Raw genomic sequence first — 24,686 nt, forward strand, 5'->3', positions numbered from 1 at the left:
CCTCGTTATTATTACTATCGTAATTATTATTATTATTATAATGTTTTGCTCCACAAATATACACGCGCGCTTATTTATTTATTTATATTGTATCTAAATTTGTATCGTTTGTTTATTTGTTGGTTGTTGGTTAAAACCCTGAGAACTATGATTCTATCGCCACGGCGAATCGATGAACATGTTATAAAGAAAAATGCTTGTAAAATCCAACATCCAACGTTAAGTCTAATTTCGTAAAAATATTTTCTGGCGGCTTTGTTCTTGATCGTGGCACGCATACCAGAGAATGAATTAAATCGTTGATTAAGATTAATTTGATGGCGAAGGATTACATCCTACGTGCTATTTTTGATCATCATTGCATTTATGCGTGTGTTAAAATTTTGAAAATTAAAAGATTATAACGTTATATGCCGAGATTATTTTTAGGCCTATTTGAAACTTCATCCGAAACTTTCACCCAAAAACTTCGCAAAGAAAATTATATTTCTCTCTCTCTCTCTCTCTCTCTCTCTCGCCCTCTCTCTCTCTCTCTCTCTCTCTCTCTCTCTCTCTCTGCAGAGACGGATAAAAAAAAAATGTAGATCACAAATTGATAGCACGTGAAAATCTTACATTTTCTATTAAAAATGTAAAAATATATATGGAGTTGAGTTAAACAATCAACACAGTTCCAAACACAGTTTCCAAAATATCCAACGGGTATAATAATTAAACAAAAATATGTTGACAGATTTGACAGGAATAAATTTGAAATGTTTAAACTATCGAGCCTAATCGTTTCTATTAATATATACGATTGTAACACCTTCTATTATGGACGGTACAAAGTAGTATTATCGTCTGATAACTGAATATTGATATTGAACAACTTTTTTTCTGAAGGAAGGAATAAAAAAAAAAAAAAAAAAACGGATACTATCAACAGGTGACAAACGCCATCGAAATATTGATTATTGGCTCCCTGATTTAAATATTCGCATTAAACTAAAACAAACGTTTCGACAAATCATTTCTAACACATTTCAGAATGATATTCGATCAACATCGTTTACTAATAAATTAACATTTGATTTTCTTCCAAAATTTACAACCTGAAAGGCAGTGTAGCAAATAACATGATTTCTTTTATTGCAATTCGTAGATGGAAAAGAAAAATGCAATGGAAAAAAAAAAAAAAAAAAAAAAGGAAAAGGAGAAAAAAAAAGAAATCATATCATTGAAAAAAAAGAAAGAAAATGAAACAAAAAAAGACCGAAAAGATATATGGAACAAAAATTCGCCGTGGCTCAACAGCGAAGATTTTCTTCTTTCTTTTTCCTCATCGCATTCGTTGCATTATCTATTTCATAATGAGGAATGAACCGTCGTGGATAATCGAGAAAAAAAACTAATGGAGAAAGGACACGCAATACGTAAGCGTCTATCAACTATTTGCATCGTGTATTTAAATGCAGGAGGTTTTAAACAAGGATTCAAACGAGATTAGAAGAACGAAGACGAAATATACAAATAAAGGAAACTTAAAAGGACGTCGCGATCAATTGACCAAAAGAAAAATGTAATCGCATGTCCTGATATTATTGCACTCTGATTACGTCACATGATTACACCGCATTTTAAAATCGACAAGGTTTCGAGCGACTCGATCCGCTTAACGAAATCTAATATTTATTTATATATAACTTCGAATAAAACAATTTCTTTCTTTCGATTGATATCGTTAATATCGAGTGATCGCGAAATAACAAAAAAAGCTGATCCAAAAATCGATAGAAACCTTGCCTTTCGTTGCGTGTAATCGACAAAAAAAAAAAAAAACTCCATTAATTTGTTGTTAAACGGTTTTCCCTCCTTTAAAAATGAACCTTTTATGTGAGTAGTAGCTCCTATACGATATTTTACGATTCTTCGCTTCGAAAAAAGCGAATATTATGCGCAAGATCTATGCACAGATCTCGTAACAATAATAACTAGATAATAAAGATCCCTGAATACATATAATATAATATAATATAATAATATAATATAATATATATTCTCCTACGCTCTTCGTGTGGCACGCGCGAATAACATTTCGCAATCATTTCAACAATCGATTAAATTTTTTTCTGCTCTTCCTAAGAACCTGGCAACCTGGCCAAAGGTTCGTTCTCGAAACATTTTTTTTTTTTTTTTTTTTTTTTTCACAATATCTCGTAGAAAACAGCATGGCGCTAATTAGAGAACGATCCAGCCATTCTTTTGCTTTTCCTTGTTCACTGTTCACAGCTCTGTTCACGTAATTGGTTCGATTTGTACAACAGCACATATTAAATTCATTTGCTGAACTATAACTATGGATGTTCAATGCGGTACACACATCGATTTACATTTATCGATCTTTACATTTAATAGTATTAAAATGTGCAGTTATTCTATGTAAAATGATATTAACTTTTTATCAACACTCTTAAAAATATAGAGTCCGCGTTCCTCTAGTTTCAAATTGACTGGATATTTTTTTTTTTTTTTTTTTTTTTTTCAGAGAAAAGACATAACTAAAATAACGTTCGAATCGGAGCTACGTATAATTTTGATTGAACTGGTAGTATTTGGTAACACGATGCTCTAATCCTATAACGTCAAACACCCACAGTTAGTACATTTGCATTTGATTTCTACGATCTCACCGGTTCGGTGTTACGATCTTACGTAAATGAAAACATTTTATTTTATTTGGTAGGTTCTTCTGTCTGGCGACAGGTTTTCGTAAACTATCCTAAAATGAGAGCTCCAGAAAAAGCATCTCGCATCTTGTACTACGTATCCTATCTTGAAATAACATCGTAATTTTCTTTGTACCTGTAAATGGGGTACTCGAAAAGGAAAGTTTGGTTATTTCGACGAAACAATGTGCCTGCCATCTTAAGGTGTTTCGTAAAGTGTTTCAACGACTGCTGGAATCACTGGCCAACGCTCCACGCTCCAACACTCTTGCGTTTGAAAAATAAAGCCTTTTCTTTTTTTTTTATATATATAAGTCTTTCTCTTACAGAAAATGAATAAAACTGTACAGTCTCCGTTTCTTTCTTTTCGCATTTCACTATCACTCACTGTCTTCTGCTTATATCTTAGGAACACAACAAAATGCGTGCCTTTAAGTCATTCTTAATGTGCGAGTGTTATTTAATAACAGCGATTCTATGAAGTCCTCAATATCATTATAGATATTAATAAATCGAGTTCGAGTTGATATTTCATCGATAATAAGCAGCTTCTAACATTTCTACAAAGAGCTTATTCATTGGTACTTTTCCCGTTCGATACACACTAGACCAAAATCGTCTAACAATTCCATCAACCTGCCTGAGACTGGGTAACACTAGGAACATGTTTTGAGTGGCACGAAGCGCTTGTCCTGGTCTTACTGCGGCCATACAGTCCGATAATGAATTTAAGATAGAATCTCGAAAGCGGTATAATGCCTGTGGCTCGTCTGATCTTGCGTCACTGTTTGCTAATATCAATGCCTTCAACACATAATATTCTTCTCTGGTTAATCCCAATCTTTGAAGCCTTTCTACTATTTGGATACACTGTGTAAAAAAATTATACATATATGCAAAAATAAAAAATTAACAAATATTAAAGTTAACAAGATACACAAGATGAATCAAATCGTTTCGAACGATACTCACATGCGTGTATAACTCTGTACAATGACATTCGCGGGCAAGTCGTTCATCTAGAGTAAAATCTTGTGCAAACCTTAATCTACCATTATTTGGCATGCTTCTCCACGCGAGACTAAATGTCAATATCTCAGCCCACGTACTTTGCAGAAGCCGCATTTGATCGTTTAAAGCTAAACTGCTGAATCCTGGAATCTGTTTTGCCCAACCTTTAAACGAATTAATTTTTTAAATAATAAATTGATCAATCATTTACATATACAATACAACTTTCTGTTAGCACAAAAATTGCGTTATACATTACCAATTATTCCGACTAATTCCCGATCATATAAATCAGATAATTGTCCGAGTACTCTTTGATCTGTATCAAGAGTATGAGAGATATTTGATACTTGCAGCATGTCGGGTTCACAGGCAGCCAAAGCTTCCAGCATTTTATTATCTACCAATAAATTAAAAAATTTACCGTTTGAACATCTATACGGTGAACATCTACATTAGATGTATGATGATTTCGTGTCAAGATGAAAAAAATTTAGCAATGAATCAACGTATCCGACTCGAATAAAATAAAATGGAAGGAGGACCCGATAGCTTACTTATTATTTCGTTAGAAGCTCCTGTTGCTATGTTTGCTAGAAAGAATAAAATATCAAAGATTTAATCGTATCTGTCAAGATACGGAACAAGATGCGTTTTTTTATAATGATACGATCATGATCGAAATGTGATATTTATACTAACAAGGATTATTAAAAAAATCACCTTCCAAGGGAGCTGGTTTCACTGGCGTATAGGGATCGGTGGATCTTCTATATTTTTGTCTCCCTCCTCGAACACGATCCAATCGGACTCCCTCTTTTAACATGCCTTGTCTAAGACACTTTTGAAACCTACACGCCTGACACGCTTTTCTCCTGCGTTTGTTTATTTCACATTCCCCATTCGCGGGACATGTGTACTCGATATTACCTGTAAAATTACTCGCTATTTTATTGTAATATACATGGTTCTCATCCAGGTAGCACCAATATTATCATGAATATACGTATAATATGCTAATGATAAATGAATAACGACAAAATGTTCTCACATTAATAATTAACAAAAAAAATTTATATCGTAATAGAATATTCGTAACTAGAATATCACGGTGCTACCTGGAAAATTCTTCGAAAAGTAATATTTGTAAGTGCGAAGGAACTTTTCTTACCTTGTATGGTTCTTTTGAAAAAAGCTTTACACGCTTCGCAAGATGCAACCCCATAATGAAATCCACTTGCAACATCACCGCACACCAAGCAAAGCCTTCTGGGTATCATATCTTCCTCTTTAACACCTTCCTAAATAAAAAGATTCATTGAATCTTATTTAAAAATTGAAAAATAACCATTGAAAATTCTTGTATACCTCAGGTGTCCCTAAAGGCTGTGTAGTTGACGAACAATGATGCATTTCTGGACTTCCAGGGCTACCTTCGCCCCCACCATAATCGGGCGGAACTTCTATTTTACTACAAATCACCTGAAATATAACAAAAAAAAAAAAAAATCACTCGATATCATTCTCATTGTCAAAAATATATATTTGTTTCAAGTTATTTTACATTTTCTCGCACAACTCTCACGAATCACAATGTTTTTTTTTTTTCTTTTTGACCGTAAAAAGTACATGTCCAAAATACCTCTTGATGTTGAAGTGTAGTGGTCGGTGAACAAACTTGATAATTTTGCGTAGGCGTTGTAGGATTTTCAATTTCTTGTTTAATGTTCGCCATAGTCCTATTATTTCCAATCATATTTTCGGTGCCGCCACCGGGCATCATACAAACCTAAAACAATCAGCAAAATGCCTTGTAATTTTTCACATATGTTGTTCTAATTATTTTCTATATAACGCCATAATTCGATGTTAATTCGCTTTTAAACAAATTGCGGCAAATATCGAAAAAGAAGAAGAGACAGTCTGCTTTGCAGTCAGCTGCACTTTTTTTCTGCTGCTATTTTTAAGCACGACCAACGCCTCAAGCATTTTTAGAATTGACTTCAGAAAATTCGCGATACATAGCATCGATGTTCTTCGAATATTAGTTCACAATTTTTTCGTTAATTCTACAATTATGCAGCTATCTCTTGCTTCTCGCTATTCTATTTTTTTTTTTTCTTTTTCCTTTTCTTATCCATTTTATACATTCTTTGGTTTTCTTGCAACAATATCGTGAGGAGAAAATATAATTCGGCAATTTATGAAAAAAAGTAAAAGTAGTCATATGAACAAGTTACTGAAAAGGAAGGTATCCTTAAAAGAACGTTGAGCAGAGCGTGATAGTGAATAAAGTAACGGTGAAAGGATTGCGTAAGCCTATTCCTCTGTCGCCCTCCTGCCCTCGGTATCGTATATTAAATGCACGCAGAAAGGGGATCGAGGGGAAGAAGAAGGAGTGCAGAGTATCTGGTTAGCCTTGAACTTGGCTTTTCTGCGAGATGCAGTTACGATCGTTCGCAAGAACTTAGGACGCGTGTCTGGAGATTTATGCTTTATCCAGGCACAATCTGTCTCTCAGAGACGTATCCTTATCATTGCAACGCAACGCAATTTTTTTTTTTCTTTTTTTATAACGATACCTTTGTTCAATTTTTAATACTCGTAAATTAATACTCGTACAACCACTCGTCCCGGAATACGGAATAATGAAGAAAGTCGCTCGAATGGGAATTATCGATTTTATTAGAATTTCAATCGCACGCATTCTAATCAAAAAACTCTTTCCGATCCATTTTAACCAGCCGTTTATTTCAATAGTAGAAATCGATAAACATCGAGAATCGTGAAATGTATATGGCGATCGAGGGCAGACGGAAAAAAAGAGGAAAAACGATATCAAGGAATTAAAAAAGGAAAGAAAAGACAAGGCACCGAAGCGGCTGGTTAACCTCGAACTTGACTAGTCGTGCGAAGTGCTTCACGTGTACGTCTCCCACGTTTAGATTAATGAAATAAAAACCGACACGGTGCGCGGAACACTCAGCCACGATACATAATGACGACCATGACGAAACGATAATGATACAATTCCCCTCAAATCCCGAGCTGAAATTCGTGAAGAAATGATGATATGATTTCCAAACAATAGGAAAGAGAATAAAATAGATATGATCGAATAAAAGAAAGTTTAAAAAGACAGAGAAAAGAAGAGATTGCGTAAGCGTAAGCATCTATTCGACTCGATCGACTCGCCTCCATCGCTCCCGAGTCGTCCAAGATTTTTAATTTTCACACTTTCTCCGCATCCCTCCATAACCCGTTCAATTTACCAAAATGCAAACGGAAGGAAGAAATGGAATGGAAAAAGAAAGAGAGAAATAAGCGTATCGCGATATCTGGTTAGCCTTGAACTTGACTTTTCTGTGAGAGAAGCGGCCACGTTCGCGAAGGCCGCAGAACCGCGCCAACGCACAATTTTAGCCGCCGAACTCCGACGGAAACAGCCGACTCCGGCGACCTTGAATCCCTCTGTCTGATTCTCCTCTCTCTCTTCCTCTTTCTATCTCTCACTGTTTTTACTTGTACCAATAGTATACTAGCTCCTCACACTCTTTCTCACCTCTCCCTTCTCCCTCTAGCTCTCTTTATCTTGCTCTGTTTCAGCTTCCTCGTGTTCAGATGCACCTCGATGTGTACGTCGATCCATTCGTCTCATTCCCTTCTACGTTAGCACATTCATCTGACAAGACTGGACTTTATGGATCATTAAGAAAAAAATTCGAGTCAAATCAAACTTTGAAAACTTTTCTTCGAAACAATACAATGTATTACGCGATGTCTATACGCGGTGATCATTCCATTTGATAAAATCAATGCTTTTCTTCGTTGAATACTTAAGACCCGCATACCTTGAAACTTACGCGAAATCGTTGACTATATTACTTCATTTTGCGAAAGCGATCTTTGCGTATGTAACACGACAAAGAATCAAGGTCATTAGTTATTCTATTTGACAGAGAATTTCGTGTTATTTCACACACATACACATGTTATATATATACACATATATATATATATGTACGTTATATATATATATACGTATATGCGACCCCAAAAAAAGAGAAGAGGAAAAGAAAATGAAGCTTTTAATCGAGCGTCCATTTTTAGAGGAAGCCATGACCTGAATATCGATTGCACTCTGGCTAGTCGTAATTTTATTTCTATCGCAATAACGCGGTTTAATTACGATCAAAGATGTCTTCTTAACAATTGCTATTCATTATTCAACGATCATTGACGATGATATACGAAATATATCTTTTCATGCTCTCTATCGTACTAATTTTTAAATTTTAACAGAATAAATAAAGTATAGAAGTATAATTCTGACATAATGGAAGTTTATATTAGCAAATAATTTATAACAATTTATAGTGTCCGATTCAAAGTCGAAATTATATATATATATATATAAGAGGTATAAAAATTTTTAAGATGAACACATGGAATCAATTCAATCGAATCTTTCAAATCCATCAGTCGAAATCTTTTTATACGAATCAATTATGTAAATGAGAAACATATTTAAATGATAGAAATAAAGAAAAAGAAATCATCGGTTATTGTATATATATTTATTTTATTTTTTCTCGATCACAAATCTTTGTTAAAAATTGGAATATCTCATTTGTGCTCTAGCGACGAAAAAAATGTCATTGCTCACTGCGAGGTACACAAATCGAAAAACATTTCGTCGTTTGTCTATGCAACTATACGAATCAATTCGAATTTTTAAAAGCTAGAGCATATACCGTTGAACTTGACAAAACACTATAAACACGAATCGAAACAAATGGATTAATTAAATTCGAATGAGTTTTACGTTTACGTTATTTTTTTCACGTAATATCTTACACGAAAATGAAATCGTCGCAACATTTAATCTAAAAAGTGATTCAATTCGAATAAATGAATAAATCAATAAAAAAAAAAGAAAAATCTTTACCGATTAACTAAATCATATTTAATTTTTTTGAGAAATAATATGTAAGTAATCTCATCCAACGGAAATGTTCCTGGATTGTGCAATCTTCTTTTCGATAACTCGAGACTCTGGCACGAGATCGAAGACGATGAAAAGGAATCGGACACCATCTTATTTTCTCGAGTTACGACGAATGTTTATTTCCTTCGGATAAATTTCCGATAAAAGAAAAGCATTATGATGTGCACAATATGTCTGCGATTTCGCAACAAGTCGATTGCGATGACCCTGAATTATTACAATGCTCACGGAGTAGCAATATTACAGCTATATACAGGTGGATACAGAATTAGAAGTTGAGAGAACGAATCGATATCCCGAGGATGAAGACCCTGGGTCGCGGTCAAGGCCAGAGCTTCGGTAACAATGTATGTTCCGATTTCGCAGCAAGTTTAGCCAATGAAAAAAAAAAAAAAAATAATACCATAACAAGTCAGCATAACAACATCGAGACTATCGCTATAAACTAATTTTAGAACGGCGCGACGCTCTTTCACTTTTTAAATCTTTTTTACCTTCATCAACAATTCAACGCAAACCGCATTTTTTCCATTTTGCTCATTATTTTTCAACATTGATTTAATTCTCTGAAATAATGACTTGCAAACGACTTCATACTTCCAATCTTTTTCTCTATCCTTTTTTATAATATATATATATATATATATATTATTAAAATCATATATTTCGATAAACTTTACTTTAATTCGCATTATTTCGTAAAGATTCTAAACGCATTAATCATTCCATTATCGCCCAATGTACTGCATAATCAACTTGGATTTGAACAGACAAGAGAAGGAAAAAAAATAATAACGGAAATCACGTTGTACGAACGTGTGCTTTTTTCGAGATAAAAATCACACATAAGAGAATTTATTTCGCGTATTGTCCAAGGTTATGGCTGGCCCAGCTTTGAGATGACGTCACCGACGTGTCTCGTAGCCTGAAAACTTCAATGCTCCCCACCCGAGCCGAGTTCGGAAAGCCGATGATTATCCAAACATGTTCCTTACCAAACCAGACAACGCATCATTGGCACAACCTGCACGACCAATCATCAAACACACCTATCGACGAATACTCCATCGTTTCATCATTCGATAAGAAAACGATTTTTGCGAATAATTGCGATTCTGATATCAGAATCGCGTTTCTATCAATATCTTTCGCTTCATCTCGATATACCATCGAGCCATTCCTCTATCGATTCATGTAATTTTAATGCTCATTAATGTAGATGAACTTATTTTGCGGAAATATAAATATAATATAAATAGAAATATACCTATTTGTGTATTCAATGAATCTTATAACTAAAACAAAATATATATTCTATCATAAAAGTTTATCATCATAATGCAAATTTTTAGTAGTCAATACATTACTTTACTTATCTACAAAATATACACGAAACGTCGATAAACGCACAAACATATGCAGATATCGCACGTAATTTCGTGTACAATGTATAATAAGCAAGATGCAAAAAGAGAGAGAGAATTAAAATAAAACAAATATCATCTTTATAACAAGTCTGTTCATATACTACGTGCAAACATATAATCATTTTATAAAGTTATTCGATCATAAAGCTTCTTAAACTTTTCTTTTTCTTTAAAATATATATTTTATATACAAAATTATGATATAAAAAATTTATCTTGACATGCAAATAAAAAACTCGGAAAGGAAATGCTGAAAAAAGTAAACGCATCCTTGTCATGTTAGAAATCCATAAAAATCCAAAAAAATATTTATCATACATATCATTTTTGGATCATCGATTTTAAAATGTTTTAAAAATTTCTCTAACACTAAGTAAGAATAAGGAAATCCGAAAATATCGACTGACGCATTCTTGTGACGAACATTCTTTTTTTTTCTTAACTTTTTTATTAACTTTACAATAATCTTCGATTTACTAAACTTCCTACGTAGGAATCCGCAATTTTATTTCCATTGCAGTAGTCTATCTCAATCTATCGATTCGCTATGTGCGTCATACGTGATCGAATTTGAAATTTCGTGGGAAATTTTTTTTCGTAAAAGAGCACGAATGATCAGCCAATATTTATTTCCAAAATAAATATTAATAAGAATATTAATAAAAATATAAAAAAGAAACTGTTTTAACAAAATCAGCATTGAGCAGATTCAAAATAATATTAGTATCAATGTATTTTAATTCATCCATTATAAAAATGCTAAATATTAATTAATAAGAAAATTAAAGATGAAATAAATAATTCCATGTTTTCTTATATTTTATTCATACAAAATTGTATAAGATTTATATGATTATGTATTATATGATTATTTTAATATATTCAAATTATTAAACACTAATATATATATATATATATACATATAATCACATATAAATCACAAAAATACGCCATTATAAAATTATCATAATTTTCATATATAAAAATAGTTAAATACAGGAAAAAAATGATTTTATAAGGATGATACATTCTTTTTGGAAAACTTTATACGTGAAATATTTGTTTCTAAAATTCTAAAAAAAAATATGTATTATTGATAAATATACTTATATTCAATGAGCAATAAAATGTATCATCTTTAAATGAACATAAATTTCCTCCATTTTGATTAAAATTAACTTTGAAAAATTTGGAAAATTTCCATATGACTTAGAATTCCTGAATAAATTGATGTAAAATTATTATATTCTTGTTATTGTCAAAAATCATTTATGTATATCGGAGCACAAAAATTAATTATCGCAAAATAATTGAAATAATTTTAAAATAATTGTTTTTAACAAAATAATCGTTTTCATATATTTTCAAATACTTCATATGATAATCAAACGACATTATTTATATTTTTTTACGAAATATTATCTATATTACCTATATTTTTTTTCAAAAGATGATATTAATGTCATAATTAATATATTTTCTTAAAATTTTATCGATCGTTATCAATAAAATATATCTTTTAACAAAATTGCAAATAAAAAACAAAAATTAAAATTAAAATTTTGAAACAAACAAGAAAAAAAACGTAGATGAAAAAGTATTGATAAAAGTTTCTAACTTAAGGTCGTTCGATTTAGTTATTTCACAGTCATCAAAATAAACAACTTTTTCATGACAATGTTTGTATGTACATACATATACAAATGATGTAAAATATTTTAACTTATATCCAATATAGAATTTTAAATTTATTATCTATTTAGTATCTTAAATTTATCATATTTATTCAAATATTTACATATTTCATATATACGTTAAACGTAAAATTTAATTCAAATCAATCGATCAACTTATCAATTAGCAGAAACAGAGATTACAAAATCGAAGTAATCATGAATCAACGGTAACGTTAAAAACCGACAGACGTGGAAAAATGATCAGTGAGTTACAGTATAGATTACCTAACAGACACGTCGTAACGTAATAACCGAGTCTGTTGTCGCTAAAGCTGACTGACGGTATGTACGCGACAAAGATAATACATATGTATTCTTATTGCATTGAAAAACAAGCAAGTTAGAACAACAGATGTAATCAACATGATCTACCTATGTAAGAAAAATCATTGAATTTGTTACATATTAATAAAGAAAAAAAAATACAAATTTTTGGAGATTACCAAAGTTAAAGCATTTTTTTCAACTCCGGATTTGATCATATAATGATCAACACATAATCTGCTATAAAACAAACTTTTCTATTTGATTATTCTTCGAAACGAACGTTAAATATTTTCATTTCGAAATAATCAAAACTTTGCTCGATATTCGATCAACGGATTAACGGAAAATAGTAGAGAACGCGCGCGCAGCAACGTAAACAAAGCCACGAGATGGAAAAGAAGAAAGAGGTTATGTATCGACAACACCTACCACATCGTACATCCATGAATCCATGATCGTCTCTTTTGTCCAAATAATATAAGAACACTGTATTCTTATTTTCTTGCTATACTTTTCCCAGATGAAAAGCGAAAAAGACCACAATGTCAAGAATTGGAACACTCATGAAGACCACGAATAAGCACACACACGAGTATGTACACACTACCTCCCTACCACGACGTTGACGGCGCGACGAGCCGTACGCGACTGACGGCAATTCTGAGGATACGGTAATACACGGAGATGGCCGATCCTAATACCAGGCGCCACAAATCCGCAAAATATATATTTCTTATGCTAATTACCTTATCGCTTAAGGAATAACCGAATTTTCAGACAAAACATGTCAAATATCTTATCTAATTAATCAACAGATATTCAATTTTTTATGATTTATATGATCTATTCTCTCATTTGAACACAAAACAATTTCTCATGAAAAAAAGATAAAATTAGATAAAATTAGATAAAATAATAGATAAAATTTCAACATTTATATGATGATTTATTATTATATATATATATATATATGTTATTAATAAATTTATTATTATAAATAATTATAATATATATAAATATATTATAATATATTGTATAATATTATTGTTATATTATATATAAATGTTGTTAATAGATTTTTCTGAGTTACTATTATATAGTTTATATAGAAAAATTCTAAAAATAATTTCTATAACAATAAATATAAGTAAATAATGTTCATGAGATTAAAAACATATATTATATATTATATAATATTAATATTAATATTATATATCATTTTTATTATATAAACATATATTGTATATATAGAATATAAATAAATTTTCCAGGAACATTAATATCTTCAAGATATCTTACAACAGAGTATTTGCATTTGCAAAGAATTAGATCGGGTTGTATTTATCGATGATAAAATCATCAACTTCAATTTAAATCACAACAGTTACCACGTTGTATAAATATAAACGAAATTGATAAAATTACTGTGAATATTATCATGATCATGACCAATCGGTCATTAACTCTTGGCCGTGAAGCTATTTTGAAGCAGATCTTTCTATAAACTGAATCTCTTTTTCTTCAGTATTCTAAACACGATGAAGAAACAGGAAAAGATGTTAATTGAATAAATGATTCTACGAAGTAGAAGAAAATAAATGTTATAATATGAATGTTTTTTTACACAGAAATAGATATGATAAAAATATATGAACAAAGAATGTATAAAATGGCATTGCGTCCATATACAAGCCAATTGAATTTTCAGACTAGCAGGTAGATCGATCGAGCTCCAAAACTCTCCCTTTACCCCCATAGTTGAACCAGTCCTATACAAAACCTAAGTTGATACGTTACTGGAGTAATGTGTGCAACATATATATCGCAATGGAAGGGTAAGAATAAGAGGGAGATGGAAGATGGGAGGCGGGGGCGGTGGCTGTGGCTATACTGAAAGTACTGGCGGCGGCTGAGACAGTGGTGACGATGGTAGCGATGGTGTCGCAGCAGCAACAGTAGCACTGAAGGCGACCGCTGCTCTGCCGACGAGGAGGGAAAGAAAAGTAACCGATGGTGGCCTTGAACTTGACTGCCGCCGTTTTTGCGTACAGCCTGCCCAAAACAGCCCACCAGCGTAGACACTTCAATTTTCATCTACCGTTAGTTCTAAAATCCTAATCTCTCACCAAAAGATTTTTATTCTTTAATTCAATTTTCATTTTATGATTTCATTATGTTTCAAACTTTATGTGTGTCTGTGTACATATATATATATATATATATATACACATATAATGTACAGAATGATGTTTTTAAATCATCAAAGTATTTTACATTTTTATTGAAAAAAAATCTTTTGATACTGTAATTAGAATTATTCCTTGTAATTCTTATATACAGTAAAGAAAAAGAAAATTAAATATACATGAATAAATATAATCGTTCATGCATACATCATTATGATAAAATTATTATTGTCAATTGTTTTTCAAAGGATTATAATAATTATAATAAAATACAATTATAATAAAAATTATAAATAATTATAAATAAAAATTATTATACAAATATACATTTTTGTTTCTTTCTGATGATTTCATTGCAATGGTCATTAAAGATTTTTATCAATTATATATTAAAATTTCAATTAGTTTTTTAATATATAAAAAATTAAAAAATAAATAAACTATAAAAGTAAATATACAATTAAAATATTGAAGATTGTCGAAAATAACACGAATTTAAAAAATAATATTTCCATATTTCATTCTCAAAGATCAATTAAGAAATAAAAATAAAAAATTATACCAATAAAAGTAATGAGTAAAAATACTAGTAACTTGAGTTGAAGTAATTAGATTTTAAATCAACTGGATCGATGACACTTTCATTTTCTTATATTTATGATACTATATCGTGTTCATATCTAATAGATATATTAGATATTCTGTATGTGAATTCCTCAAGTAATCATGATTTATATTAATATTTTTATAAATATTTTTATAAATATAAATTATATTTATATAATTATAAAATTTATAAAATTATATCAAAAAATGCTAAATATATTTGCAACATCATTTTCAAATTCATTATTTTCAATATTATCTATAAATAGTAAATATAAATTCAGAAACTATTTTGAAGATTATATATTGAAAGATATATTAATATTTTTTAATTATCTTTTTGAAAATGATTTTATGAAAAATGTAATAAAAATGTAAAAAAAACTTAATTTTTTGAAACATGTACATTTTTTTATCATTAAAATATTCAATAAAACGCTATATTAAAGATATATTTATAGAAATAATTCTTTTATTTCTTATCATATATAATTTACCAATAACAAATATAATAATAATGTATAGTTTTAAATTCACAAATAAAATATATATCTACAATAACAACAATAACAACAACAACAACAACAACAACAACAATAATAATAATAATAATAATAATAATAATAATAATAATAATAATAATAATAATAATAATAATAATAATAATAATAATAATAATAATAATAATAATACGCAAATTTTATGAAATATCTTAAAGAGTGGAAAAATAAACAGTCGGTAATAAAGAAATTTCTAATTTCATTTGTCGATATCATTTTATCAACTATTTAAATCAATATCTTGCAATTTTATTCACATAACTTATATTTAAAAAATTAAATATACATTGCATATATAACGTAATAAAATAATTAACAATATTAACTACAAAATTGAAAAATATCAAATAGTAAATTGATATAAATTTAATTTTTAAGAATATACAAATTCTATACAATATAAAAGATACAGTATAATTAAAAAATAATATAAAATGATAATATATTTTAAATTCACACATATTTTTCTTTAAATTTATTCATTCTTATAATATACCAACATTCAATAAAAATTACATGTTCTTTTTATTCAAAATATATATAATTTACTTTTGTAAAAGCATGCAAAACATGTAAATATTTATTTAATAATTGAATTTTATATTTTAACAAGAAATAGATCATATTACTATTGTTTTAAAGATAATAAAAAACATAATTAAGCAAAGCATCATATTCTTTTACATATATATATACATATATATATATATACACACATACATATATATATATATATATATATTTATCATCACATGTCTAATTTCATAACTCGTTTTTTTGGACTAAAAAACCAAGGCCATAACAGTAATAATGAAACTCGCGCAGTTAATTCGAAAATGCAAAAACAAATATTAAGAAAATCTTATTTAATTCTAATTTTCAATATGTACAAAATTAATCATTTAAACGTAAATTTAAAATGCAAAACATAAAATAATTATAAAAAATATAACTCACATACTAAAATGTAAACGAATTTGTAACAAAGATGGCGGATCAAAATTTGGCAGATCGTTGATACTCAATTATCTTTTCTGTTTTTCCAGAAATATATCACAAAAGGAATGACAAATGTAACAGGTAATTAAATAACTTACCTCAGTACTCATATACACTTTTGTATTTCCATCAGAGATTAAAAATTTTCAATCACAAGAAAAATATTGGAGCAATGGCCGATTCTACAACTCACTAGAAGCAGAAAACTCGATGGCTCCAATTGTTGTTCATGTGGCGCCATCATACGTTTACAATACAGACAAGAATTATAATCCTAAATACGATAAGTGCTAACCTCTAACGGAAAAATGAGAAAGTACTAATTTTACTTAATATTTTATTCAATTTTTTATTTATCCATTTAAAAAAATTATATGTGGAATACATGTATCATGTATGCAAAATTATGACAAAAAAAAATACAAATTATATAAAAATTCTTTTCATTATTTTTTAACCTCGTATTTTAAATAATAAATATATAAATTTACATTTTTTTATTTTTTTATAATTTATTTTGCAAAAAACAAAAAACGCTTATATTTAGATTTTTGCAATTTCACAAGATATATTGTTTGGATCCCATTTCCTATTATTCATTGATCGTATGTATAATTTAGCATAGATATACTTTCGCAATCGTTCTGGATTTAAAACGAGACATTTATTTAATGATTTGCAATAATATTTCACATCGGAAGGTAAAATCAATATGTGTGGTTGCCGCTCAAAACAGGCGTACTTTGTCCAAAGTGTTGTATCAAGATTCAAGCCAGAAAGAGGAGGATACAAAGGATAGAATGTAGTTTGAGACAATATATGATCAGCTAACCGACCGAGCCTATCCATTCCAGGTGTATTCCTAAAAGAACTTTTTATTATAATAAAATTCATATCTTACTAAATAGTTCTGCTAAATACTTCTGCTACTTACGATACTTCTTGCTGTCCAAGATGTCTAAGGATATCAACTGATGTTATTCCTATATACAAGTTATCTATATTTATTATGCAAGGATCTGGCATGGAATAAAGATTCGCCACATTTGATCCAATTTTATTTGTATTTATAATAAATTCTGGTGTCGGAAAAATTGAATCATGATGCGCATCGCGATTAGAAGATACTAATACAATACGTGTTGATTTCCTACATTATAAAAAATTATTAATAATAATTTATTAAATATTAATATAATATTATTAATCGATAATAACCCTTGCAAATATTGTAGAATCTTCATTAAAATTGTATCAAAAAAATCTTGATATGTTTCTTTCAAGGTACACTTTTTAATTTCAGGATGTGTATATTCTATGAAAGGTCCAATTAATATTAATATATTTGGTTCTTCTTCTACAACGCGATTCATAAGATCCCACAATGGTTGATAATTTAAATTGTCAGAGGATGTAAATGGGCCAACCGCAACATAAATTTTTATATCTATTGATAATTTTGGTTCATCAAATAATTGTGCATATCCTTTAACAAATAATTGTTTTACTATTAGAGTATCTCCAGTGGTATTAAAACCTTCCACTGCAATTATTTGACCAGGAAATAGTGAATAATGTTTAACTCCACTAAGGTCTAAACGTATAACAGGAGCATTTTTTTCACCAACATTTGTTTTAGAACCTTCCAACATAACAATTTTACTGCCAGTAGAAGTATCATCCATTATAAATATTCTACCCCATGTTCTAAATGTTGTTTGACTTATACACATTATGTTTCTCACGTAACGCATATTAGAATTCGAAGGTCCCATTTCATTCCAAGTATAACATAGACGCTCACCAAAACTTTTACAACGATTGCTGAGAAAAACTCCTTGTTTAAAAAGCATTTCATACATGTATACTGCATCTTTTGGTATATGGGGATTGTCAGCTTGAACGATCGATATTTCGTAATCGTTTTGAGTTTTCCAATTCTGAATATTTGGACCAAAATATAAAAGAATCTTAGCCTTAACTGTACTGCTCGGTGAACGAATAGGTACATTTCTGCAAAAATGATTGAAATTTGCTAATTCCAATATCGAATTACAAAAATGTAAGTTATAATATAATTTGCTTACAAATTTGATGTATATATCGATGGTGGAAAAATTTGTTCTATTGCCCGTAATTTTGTATCATTCTCTAATTCTGCTGATGGACTCCTTGCTCTTTTAATTTGCTTAAAAAAAAAATAAAATTTTATATAGAATAATAATATATTCATCAAATTATTTTTACTGAAAATTAGAAATATATTATTTATATATATTTCGCATACACAACATTCTAAGAGCAAAACAGATTACCGTAGACGAGTATGTATCTAGTCACGAAATAAATCAAAACGTGCACTACATTCATACTCGCCTATGGAATTATCTGTTTTATATTATCTTAGTTTATATGTGAATAAAAAACAATTTATAATAATGAAAACGAAATAATAAATTCTTAAAACGACATATTCATACTTTAATACAGAAGAATTTTCATAATCACCAATAAAATTGTGATGTTTAGACCTGAACGTACTTAATGAGTGTGGATCTAGTCACAATTTCATTTTCTGTGCACTAGACCTTCACTCATTTGGCAAATTCAGGAAATTTTTTCATTTTCTTCTCTTTTTCTATCCTCTTCCTTCTCATATTGCATCATAACTTTGGTACTTTCCATTATTGATACTTAGAAAGCAAATTCTAAATATCAAATACGAGAAACTGTTACGATTAAGAAAAAAAATTTAAATAAATGAAGAAAGGGCAGAAAGAATAAATACAATTATTTTATATTCATAATATTAAAATGATAAAAACTATATAGCATGATCTGTATTCAGAAGTCAACATAACGAGAAAGGTTAATTGTTATTAACCTGATCATTCTTGTCACTGTATTACGTATTGTTTCGATAAAGTTTAAACTATTTCTTGTATTTTGCGTTTAATGCTTTTAAATTTTAACAAATAACAATTTGTTTTTCTTTGTAATAACTAATTAATACGATATTTCCAATTTTTTAGGAATGGTTATTTTAAAAAATCATTTTTATATTTATATATAATTTTATATATAATTTCATTAAAATATAAATTATATAAAATATAATTTATTTATAAATTAATAAAATAAAATTTACAAAAATTACAAAATATGTGCTAAATACATGCAATATTCAATCAAATATATAAAAGAAATATGAGAAGAAATTTATTTGAATGATACTTGCTGTACCAGATCATGTAAAACTTTAGGTCGATCACCGAGCTGTCCTCTTTCCCCCTCTTTTCTGACGAATATGCACAGAGTCAGGAGACTATTTCTCCTTCTACCCCTCTCTCCACAAACTATCCGCCCCTGGCAATCTTTTGCCCCACTATTCACAGAGATACCGTGGGAAATAACATGGTGCTTTTACCAGTTATATGCTATGCCATAAGAACCGTTGGCATGTCTTTTATTTTTCAATACAAATATCAAAATATATATTTTTTTCCTTCTTCACAAAAAATTTAAATTTTTCATTTATTTTACATATAAAAAAGATCATCAAAAAGTTAAAAATTGAAATAAAGAAAGAAAAAAGACTGGACTGTCAGTTATTAATCAATTATACTTAATTAATAAATGTAAATAACTTTTTAAAAAACATCTTTCAACAAAATATTGTTTAAAAAAGTTAAATTTTATTTACTAAATAATTTTCTATTTGTTCAATTTAAAAATTGCAGATACTTCATTATTACTATAAATTTCATATATTTATATAATTTACTTTTTCATATGTATAAAATGATATCATCAATGTATGATACTTTTTTATTAAAAATTAATAAAAAAATTAAAACATATTAAATATTAAATAAAAAAATATAAAATTATCACAATTATATGCAATTTTAACAAGCTATTATGTACAAATTATAATGTACATTTGGAGACATAAATGTATAATTTAAAAATAAAAAATGTTAAACTAAAAAGTTTATCATATAATTTATCATATAATACCTTTACTTATATAACCAGAAAAACTATTTTTCGTAGAGTATTTAAAAGATATAGAAACACTTTCAAAAAAAGTGAGTATACCCAAAGAAACATGCAACATACTCGAAGCAACAGGTTGTAGCGACGCGACGCTTGGAACTCTCAACGAATGAACGGTCGACGACATTCGCGTATACGCACACTATTATAATCCACCTTTTTTCTCTTTCTCACATATAATACTATTTTCATTTCATACAATATATATGGATGCGTATATATTAATAATGAATAAGGTTATCCATAAACTTTTCTATTGTTAATTACATTTATCGCATATTTCTTATAATAATATCTAATGATAAATTCAATATGAGCAAACAATTTTTACATATATATGAACAATTTTTTCATTTTTATATAGTTAATCTGGCAAGTTTTCACGATATACATAAAACTTTATCGTAGAAATTGATAAAAAGAGTAAAGAAAAATGGAATGAATTAGAACGTAGTAATAGCAATAGCAACAGGTCGTTACTTATAACGCGAATCGTTATACGATTGGCCGGAATGACTTTCGAGTATGAAATTCACTCAAACCGAATTCCGTAATGGCTGACGCGTTACTTGACCATTTCAATATGTAATATACACTGCACTCCCGCATATGTGTGCATAATATTCTTTTGCACAAATTATTTACTAGTTCACAACATTTACACATAATTTACAATTTATATATTATATCCACAATTAACCGATAAATCACTGAATAATACACTTCGATTACGTGTAACTAGCTGACAAGCAAACGGTAGCGTCTCAATTCGACGCCATCGAGATATTTGATTATAGCGATTAATTTTTAAAAAATATGAACTATAATTGCCTTGTACACAAACAAAACAATTAGGTGTAAAGTAGTATTCGTAAATTTCAGTAGAATTTATGAATTAAAGCATAAAAGTACATAAAAAACACAACGTTTTGTTCGGAAAGCTGTAAGCGCGCGCGCACGCGCGCATCAGGATGATAATGGAGTCTGGGTCCTTGAAAACTGAAATCGTACCCTTTGAAGAAATCTGGTCAACTCTCTTGGATGGAAGAAGAACCCCTCTCTCTACGATACGAGAATACACACTATCCTTTTTCAACCAATAAGAATGAATCCAACATTCCCCTCCATAATAGAGTGTCCTTTGTGGGAGACTGAGAAAAAAGAAGAGGGGATAATGGCGGCGATCTACCTGAACGATTTTTGTGGCGGGAATTACGGTGTTTTCAACAAGATCCTACAACACATCAGAACAAGAAACCACCTGCCGAAAAATAGTATTGGAATATCTAATACTCAATGACAACAGTGTAAGCATAATATTAATATTATAATATTATATTTTAATAATAATTGTTAATAATATGATTTTAAAATCTTTTGTATTTATAATAAGAAAATATTACTTTTAAAAAATAAATTTAAAAAACAAAATTTAATTATCGCAAAATTTTATTAAAACGATATGATATATATAACTTTGAAATATATGTTTTTAATATAAATTAAAGAGAATTTGAAATATATAAGAAAAAAATCATAAAAAAAATATTTAATCTTGCTAAAATAAATATAAAATAAATAATTCAATTATATTCAGAACTTTTGTTAACTAAAGAAATTTCAAAATCAATTTATTCCATAATATATAATATATAATTAATTATTCCAATATACAATGTATTAATAAAATTTTAAAATAATTAAATATATATCATTTAAACTATATTTTTTATATTTAAAAATTATTGTATAATATGTAATTTATTATAAATATATTTTTTGATATAAATTTGAAATCGTAATTTACAAAAAAATTAAATAATATATTAATGAATAAAAAGATAAAAATATAAAAATAATTAAAAATTTTATCTATTTCGTATAATATTGTTAGATACAATTTTGAACTTTTTTATGTAGAATAAGATTTTCAGGTAGAAATCTTACGTCACTGTTACTATAGACCATAGATCGACCATAAAGAATGCAAAGCAATGTTGCCAAATCGATGTAAATCATAGAATTGCCAAGGTTGAGACAAAATTCAATATTCAATTTTAAACTACAACATTTTTAAAATATTTTGAAATATGTTATACTAAAATTATTGAACACTTTTTTTACGCTTTTAAAAAATTATATTTACATATTCATTTATGAATATTAATTTTAAAATTATTAATTTGGTAAAATATAATATATTTTATATAACTTATAGAAATTTTAATTTTAAATTAAATAGTAATATATTATATATTATATATATATATTATATATAACAAATATATATATAAATATATAAATAAATAATATATTTATTTTTAAAGTAAATATTTTTCATTGAATACAATATTTATATATAGGTTAAAATATAATAAAATAAAAAAATTTTCTCGAGAATGCATAAATTATAATTATGCAATAAAATTTGATTATATATATATATATATATATATATATATATATATATATAAATAATCAATATATAATCAAATATAAATTTCAATTAATGAAAAATAAAATTGATAAATCTGGCAACAATGTTAAAAGATCATTATAAGAATAGAAATCTTTCCTCTTGAAAGAAAGAATAACGAAGATTAACAGATTTTAAAATCAAAATAATCCATTAAAAAATTCAATATTTTGTGAAGAAAAATAAAAAATCCTAATTTCGACCAATAAAAAGAAATGCGATATTTTACAAAATAATTATTATAATATATATAGCAATGAAATAAATTAAAATATAGTATTAAATTTTTTTTTACAATAAATTATCATTTATTGATAAATAATAATTTTATATGTGTGCGTGCGTGCGTGCGTGCGCGCGCGCGCGCGCGTGTGTGTGTGTGTGATGCATGCATATATTTATAGTAAAAAATATATATATGTCAAAATAAGGAATAATTAAAATAAAAACTTACCTTTGATGTGGAACATTCTCCAGTGTTATATAGTTCCAAAACATTATTACTATATAATTGTATATAATAAGGAATATGTAAGGATGATATATAAAAATAAGCACAAAAGAACAATAAAAATTTTGTAAATTTGATATTTGACAAATATATATATAAAGGATACATAATATCTTCTTTAGGTTGTATATCGAGAGTATGTATATTTGACATAGCTTGTGTTACGATACATTCACTATTTTTTTTAAGTTCTTCATCCTCAAATTGTATAAGATTGTTTATTGTTGGATTAATATCTAATGAATGCGTAATAGTATATGCTACCCACGATTCTAAAAATTTTTCTTCATCTATATTATAAACATGACAAAATTGTATACCTAGATAAGAAAAAAATTAATTGAAAATCTCTTAAATAAAAACAGTATATTAACATATTTTACATATATTATTATTTTATACATATTACATATATATTATATTTTGTAATATATATTACAAAAATTAATGCAAAATTAAAAATGTTAAAACAAAAGTCTAAACATATAAATACATTTAAAATATAAATAATAGTTCATAATATATAAAACAAGCTTTCTAAGATGAGGTTAAAAAAGATATATTATAATTTTTTAAATATATTAATATAAAGAATATAAGAATTATTAAATATATAAAATGTATTTAATTTAAAATTGAGTTGTTTCTGATTAAATAGTAATATTTTAATCAAGAATTAATCAAGGAATTCATATAGGTTAGGAATAAAATCTATTAATTTTAAACTTTTTTAATTTAAAACTTATAAATAGCTTACATTTATCGATGATGGATTTATCGGAAATATCACAACCTAAATTAAAGAAACACAAACTTAATGATTCTTCTGACATTTTAATATACTGTGTTTTTCAGTTTTTTCCCGCCAATAGATATAATAAAACAATATATGTACATGCGCAGAATTTTCATTCATATTCAGTGCTATAATGCTTTATATACATATATATATTATAGAGAAACGTCATATATATTCAATGACGTAAATAATTACAACGAATATAAATGTATATCGATATTATTTTTATTATATATTATATATTATTATATATTATTTATAAACAATATATAACATATAATAAAAGAAATATTTTTATATTTTTGAGAATATATTTTATTTTAAGATATTTGT

The 24,686-nt window shown here is 27.9% G+C and overlaps 2 protein-coding genes and 1 long non-coding RNA gene across 15 annotated transcripts; 1 reads left to right on the forward strand and 2 right to left on the reverse strand.

The window, feature by feature from the left end:
• Positions 1 to 1,422: 1,422 nt before the first annotated feature.
• ERR (estrogen-related receptor) lies at positions 1,423 to 16,737 on the reverse strand. 12 transcript variants are annotated; one of them, XM_086905064.1, is made up of 9 exons: positions 16,607 to 16,737; positions 5,362 to 5,508; positions 5,088 to 5,201; positions 4,891 to 5,020; positions 4,443 to 4,649; positions 4,277 to 4,312; positions 3,979 to 4,119; positions 3,681 to 3,883; positions 1,423 to 3,578 (listed from the first exon to the last, which is right to left on the reverse strand). In XM_086905064.1, exons 1-9 carry the CDS (start codon positions 16,616 to 16,618, stop codon positions 3,240 to 3,242), a joined length of 1,329 nt encoding a protein of 442 aa, XP_086761190.1. In that variant the 5' UTR covers positions 16,619 to 16,737; the 3' UTR covers positions 1,423 to 3,239. The 12 variants fall into 12 exon arrangements, with proteins under 12 accessions (XP_086761190.1, XP_012345596.1, XP_086761189.1 ...); XM_012490142.3 differs by having other exon boundaries at positions 4,422 to 4,649; XM_086905063.1 differs by having other exon boundaries at positions 4,443 to 4,664.
• Positions 16,268 to 16,945, forward strand: LOC147658100 (uncharacterized). Its single transcript, XR_015291222.1, has 3 exons — positions 16,268 to 16,476; positions 16,556 to 16,589; positions 16,666 to 16,945. It is a non-coding gene; the product is annotated as an uncharacterized LOC147658100 (long non-coding RNA).
• On the reverse strand, positions 16,838 to 24,509 carry DNApol-alpha73 (DNA polymerase alpha subunit B). 2 transcript variants are annotated; one of them, XM_086905060.1, is made up of 7 exons: positions 24,312 to 24,509; positions 23,661 to 23,874; positions 23,498 to 23,546; positions 18,596 to 18,696; positions 17,727 to 18,521; positions 17,443 to 17,658; positions 16,838 to 17,370 (listed from the first exon to the last, which is right to left on the reverse strand). In XM_086905060.1, the coding sequence occupies exons 1-7, from the start codon at positions 24,385 to 24,387 to the stop codon at positions 17,052 to 17,054; spliced, it is 1,770 nt and encodes a 589-aa protein (XP_086761186.1). In that variant the 5' UTR covers positions 24,388 to 24,509; the 3' UTR covers positions 16,838 to 17,051. The 2 variants fall into 2 exon arrangements, with proteins under 2 accessions (XP_086761186.1, XP_086761187.1); XM_086905061.1 differs by lacking the exons at positions 23,498 to 23,546; positions 23,661 to 23,874; positions 24,312 to 24,509 and adding an exon at positions 20,610 to 20,917.
• Between the last annotated feature and the right edge of the window lie 177 nt (positions 24,510 to 24,686).

The sequence above is a fragment of the Apis florea genome, unplaced genomic scaffold (genome assembly GCF_048593485.1).
Source record: "Apis florea isolate Af1SG1 unplaced genomic scaffold, ASM4859348v1 contig_2350_pilon, whole genome shotgun sequence".
Classification (NCBI taxonomy): domain Eukaryota; kingdom Metazoa; phylum Arthropoda; class Insecta; order Hymenoptera; family Apidae; genus Apis; species Apis florea.

Coding starts and splice junctions, on each gene's coding strand:
- ERR (XM_012490138.3), bottom strand. CDS start 12,610: ATGGATTCATGGATGTACGATGTG. Junction 4,313..4,421: donor TGATTTTTTTAATAATCCTT/GTTAGTATAAAT, acceptor TATTCTTTCTAG/CAAACATAGCAACAGGAGCT. Junction 4,120..4,276: donor AGCTTCTAACGAAATAATAA/GTAAGCTATCGG, acceptor ATTTATTGGTAG/ATAATAAAATGCTGGAAGCT.
- DNApol-alpha73 (XM_086905060.1), bottom strand. CDS start 24,387: ATGTCAGAAGAATCATTAAGTTTGTGTTTCTTTAATTTAGGTTGTGAT. Junction 18,522..18,595: donor TCGATATATACATCAAATTT/GTAAGCAAATTA, acceptor TCATTTTTGCAG/AAATGTACCTATTCGTTCAC. Junction 17,371..17,442: donor CTTGGACAGCAAGAAGTATC/GTAAGTAGCAGA, acceptor AAGTTCTTTTAG/GAATACACCTGGAATGGATA.